At 43.3% G+C, this 5,310-nt stretch overlaps 1 protein-coding gene across 1 annotated transcript in view; it reads right to left on the bottom strand.

Moving 5' to 3' along the window:
• The window catches only part of CGAS (cyclic GMP-AMP synthase), a 32,660-nt gene that overhangs the window by 3,572 nt on the left and 23,778 nt on the right, over positions 1 to 5,310 (bottom strand). The window contains exon 4 of the mRNA XM_017871337.1: positions 2,496 to 2,598. Within this exon, the coding sequence (XP_017726826.1) occupies positions 2,496 to 2,598 (103 nt within the window). The remainder of the gene's footprint in view (positions 1 to 2,495; positions 2,599 to 5,310) is intronic.

Below are 5,310 nucleotides of genomic sequence, written 5' to 3'. Positions count from 1 at the left end.
GTGCAGTGGCCGAATCTCAGCTCACTGCAAGCTCTGCCTCCCGGATTTACGCCATTCTCCTGCCTCAGCCTCCCGAGTAGCTGGGACTACAGGCGCCCGCCACCTCGCCCGGCCAGTTTTTTGTATTTTTTAGTAGAGACGGGGTTTCACCGTGTTAGCCAGGATGGTCTCGATCTCCTAACCTTGTGATCCGCCCGTCTTGGCCTCCCAAAGTGCTGGGATTACAGGCTTGAGCCACCGCGCCCGGCCTTAAATATATTCTATCAATTTCTTCGATTGTATAAAGCTAACAGATATTTATACTTTTTTTTTTTTTTTTTTTGAGACAGCCTGTGTCACCCAGGCTGGGGTGCAGTGATGCAATCTCAGCTCACTGCAACCTCTGACCCTCCCCTTACCCCCCTCAAGCGATCCAAAATCTTGTTTTGTTATAAAATTATTTTACTTTATTGAACTGCAAAATTAATATAATTTTTTTCTTTTTTAAAATCCACTGATTATATCACAGAATTATTTACATTATTAAGCATACCATAGATAGTCTGCTGTTTCATCTAGTTATTCAGTAGTTGATAAAATGTACTATTTATGAAAGTAGCCTTATCAACAATATTTCTTTTTTTTTTTTTTTTTTTTTAGACAGAGTCTCGCTCTGTTGCCCGGACTGGAGTGCAGTGGCATGATCTCAGCTCACCACAACCTCTGCCTACTGAGTTCAAGCAATTCTCATGCCTCAAACTCCTAACTAGCTGGGATTACAGGCGCATGCCACCTCGCCCGGCTAATTTTTGCATTCTTGTAGAGACAGGGTTTCACCATCTTGGCCAGGCTGGTCTCAAACTCCTGACCTCAGGTGATCTACCCGTCTCAGCCTCCCAAAATGCTGGGATTACAGGCATGAGCCACTGTGCCTGGCCAACAATATATTTTTCTTAATGCTCGCTTCAAAGCCTGCATATGAGATCTTAAAGAACCTCTGTGCCTGCATGTTGGGCATTTTTGTTTTGATTTTTTAACTTTTGTGATCTTTATACTGGCCAACTTTATTTATTTATTTAAGATGGAGTCTTGCTCTGTTGCCCAGGCTGGAGTGCAGTGGTACAATCTCAGCTCACTGCAACCTCTGTCTCCCAGGTTCAAGTGATTCTCTTGCCTCAGTCTCCTGAGTAGTGGAGATTACAGGCATGCACCACTGCGCCTAGCTAATTTTCGTATTTTTAGTAGAGACGGGGTTTCGCAATGTAGGCCAGGCTGGTCTCGAATTCCTGACCTCAGGTGATCTACCTGCCTCAGCCTCCCAAAGTGCTGGGATTACAGGTGTGAGCCGCCACGCCTGGCCAATACTGGCCAACTTTAGAAACTCAAATGAACAATTCCTTTTCAATCTTAGTTATTTATGGTGTGTATTCCATCACAAAAAAAAAAAAAAAATGGTGGGGTGCAGTGTCTCATCCCTGTAATCCCAAGACTTTGGGAGGCCAAGGCGGGAAGATTACTTGAACCCAGGAGTTGGTGGCCAGCCTGCCTGGGCAACAAAGTGAGACCACCATCTCTACCAATAAAAAAAAATTGTTTTTTGAGACAAGGTGTCACTATGTCACCCAGGTTGCAGTACAGTGGCACGATCATGGCTCACTGCAGCCTTGATTTTCTGGGCTCAAGCAATTCTCCCACTTCAGCCTTCCAAGTAGCTGGGACCACAGGCACCAGTCACCACGCCTGAGTAATTTTTAAAATTTTTATGGAGGTGGGGTCTCACCATGTTGCTAGGCTGGCATTACGGGTGTGAGCCAACAGGCCCTCTACAAACCTTTTTTTAAAATTAACCGAGCATGGTGGCATGCACCTGTAGTCTCAGCTACTTGGGGGGCTGAGGTAGGATGATTGCTTGAGCCTAGGAGATCGAGGCTGTAGTGAGCCATGATTGTGCCACTGCACTCCAGTCTGGGTGACAGAGTGAAAGTCTGTCTCAAAAAAAAAAAAAAAAAATTACTCACATAGTGTTGTTTTCAGTTTGGTCAGTCAATCCCTAGCCGTCAACACAACCCAACTATCCCAAAGCAAGCCCAGTATCCAATAAGAGCGATCCTTTGGCCTCCTCCAATTATATGGCATTAATATCCATTACTTTTAAACAAGCAGAATACTAAGACCCATCGAATTGTCATAGCTAGTGTTCATACCCTCTCACTCTGTCCTACTGATACATCTTTACAAAAACACATTCATCTGATCCAGGGTTCAGAACTACTATTCCCTGGCCTTGCTTTCTAACAACATCCTTTCCTTGGCCCTTTGGATCCAGCTTCTCTGGTTTCATACTGACACTCAATCCTGCCCTGCTCCCCAGCTCAACCCAATCCTGCCCTGCTCCCCCAATCCTGCCCTGCTCCCCAGACCCAACCCAGCTCAGGTCTTCAGGTTTGAGGTATGGAGTTAACAAATAATTAAGCATACCATAGATAACCTGTCATTTAACAAAATAAGGCTGTTACCTGCAACATTTCATTTCTTTGTTTTCACAGCACGTTTTAGATTTTCCATGATTGCTCAAAATTTCCTTTTCGATGTGAGAGAAGGATAGCCGCCATGTTTCCTCTTAATTTCAAAAAGAAAAACAGAAAAGCACTTTACCCAAAGCATCCATATCTAAACAATATTTAAGTAATTTCCCTCATGGAAATATTTTGGGGCTGGCATGGTGGCTCACGCCTGTAATCCCAGCACTTTGGGAGGCCGAGGAGGCTAAGGTCGGGAGTTCGAGACCAGCCTGATCAACATGGAAAAAACCCATCTCTACTAAAAATACAAAAAAAATTATCCAGGCATGGTGGCACATGCCTGTAATCCCAGCTACTTGGGAGGCTGAGGAAGGAGAACCCACTTGAACCTGGAAGGTGGAGGCTGCAGTGAGCCGAGATCACACCATTGCACTCCAGCCTAGGCAACAAGAGCAAAACTCAATCAAAAAAAAAAAGTAAAAGAAAATATTCTGAAAAAATCCTAGGTGTGAATCAAAAGAAGTGAACAGATAAATAATTACATATAAAAATAAGTACACAGAGACAAAAAATGGGCCTAACTGAAAAAAAAAGGAAGTCACAATTTAATATAGTTAGCAATAGTAAGATGTATTACCTTTTATATATTGCTAAATTCCCTTTGTTAAATATTTTGTTTTAATAATAATTTGAATCAATTTATTCACTTTTTCTGTACCATCCTTACAGGTTTTAGTATTAATACAAAATGAATTGAGGACCATTTCCTTTCTTCTTATTTATGAGAGTTTGTATAAATATAGAATGATTTTGGCCAGGCGCGGTGGCTCACGCCTGTAATCCCAGCACTTTGGGAGGCCGAGGCGGGCGGATCACGAGGTCAGGAGATCGAGACCATCCTGGCTAACACGGTGAAACCCTGCCTCTACTAAAAATATGAAAAATTAGCCGGGCATGGTGGCGGGCGCCTGTAGTCCCAGCTACTTGGGAGGCTGAGGCAGGAGAATGGCGAACCCGGGAGGCAGAGCTTGCAGTGAGCTGAGATCCGGCCACTGCACTCCAGCCTGGGCGACAGAGCAAGACTCTGTCTCCAAAAAGAAAAAAAAAGATTTCTCCCCGAGTCTTACTATGGCTAGCTCTTTTATGCTCTGAACATCCTGTTACTTAGTGGTTTTATACTGGTAATGTATAAGTGGTTTATAATCTGCAGGATTTTCCAGAAAAATCAATCAATATAATCTGTCACATTAATAGAACAGAGGAGAAACACGTGATTGTCTCGATAGATGAAGAAAATGAAGCTATTAAAATCCTATAGTCATTCATCATTAAAAAAACTCCTCTTAGCAATTTAAGTCTAGAGGGACACTTGATTCAATAAAAGGTAGATTTTAGAAAACTATAGCAACAATCATTATGTGAGGTAAAAAGCTGGAGAGAGAAATCATAAAAAAGGCAAAACTTCTGCTATCTCTATTTCTGTTCAGCATGCACTGGGTGTCATAGCAAGCACAGTAAGGGAAGGAAAAACAGGGTTACACACCGGAAAGGGAGAAACAAAGCCATCATTATTAATAGATGATATAATTGCATATATAGGAAATGCAAGAGTCTACAATGCTGGGCATGGTGGCTCACACCTATAATCCCAGCACTTCAGGAGGCGGAGACAGGAGACCAGCCTGGCCAACATGGTGAAACACCATATCTACTAAAAATACAAAGATTAGCCAGTGTGGTGGCGTGTGCCTACACATACCACATGTATGTATGTATTTGTATACAGTCCCAGCTACTTGGGAGGCTGAGGCAGGAGAATCCCTTGAACCCGGAATGCCAAGGTTGCAGTGAGTAAAGATCATGCCACTGCACTCCAGCCTGGGCAACAGAGCGGGGCTCCATCTCAAAAAAGAAAGAAAAAGAAAAAAGAAAAAAAAAATCTATGTCATTAATCTTATTACATTATCTTTAAAAATAAACAACAACTCGACAAGTGTGGTGGCTCACACCTGTAATCCCAGCACTTTGGGAGGCCGAAGTGAGTAGATCTCTTGAGGCCAGGAGTTTGAGACCAGACTGGCCAACAGGGTGAAACCTGGCCTCTACCAAAAATACGAAAATTAGCCAGACCTGGTGGCGCACGCCTGTAGTCCCAGCAATACTCCATCTCAAAAAATTAAATAAATAAACAGCATCTATTTCATGCTACTTCATAATTTGGGGACATCTTTGTCATTAGGCTGTAGACTCTGATTATGTTTTGTGTTATTTTAAAATACATATTTTTTTTTAGAGGTGGAATCTCTCTGTTGCCCAGGCTGGAGTGCAGTGGTACAATCACAGCTCACTGCAGCCTCAATCTCCTGGGCTCACATGATCCTCTTGCCTTGGCCTCCTGAGTAGCTGGGACTACAGACACATGCCACTGCGCCTGGCTCCTATTTTGTGCTCTTTTGCGATCACCTACCATGCCTAGTATTCATTCATTCCATTGCTCACTCACTCATTCATTCATTCCACAAACCTGTGAGCACAGGACATGTCCTCAGGAATGAAATGATACATGCCCTGTCCTCACGCTATGCTCATAGGTGCTAATTGAGGGTGCATCCAATAAATGAATGAGTTAACAGCAGGGGCCTGGTACCTGTGACTCAGTCACCCACTTCCTGGAGCCTGCTGGACTATGATATGCTTTGTGTTTATAGTGGCCAGAGGAGATCATAAATAGGTTTTTGTCCCCAGCTTCACAGCTTCTCCCAGGTATGATGACAGGATCAAGTCAGCACTTCTTCTTTTTTTTTTTTTT

The sequence above is a fragment of the Rhinopithecus bieti genome, unplaced genomic scaffold, assembly GCF_001698545.2.
Source record: "Rhinopithecus bieti isolate Rb0 unplaced genomic scaffold, ASM169854v2 scaffold_4709, whole genome shotgun sequence".
Lineage (NCBI taxonomy): Eukaryota > Metazoa > Chordata > Mammalia > Primates > Cercopithecidae > Rhinopithecus > Rhinopithecus bieti.
The sequence above is the reverse complement of the archived record's forward strand: the minus strand, read 5'-3'. Positions and strand labels throughout refer to the sequence as shown.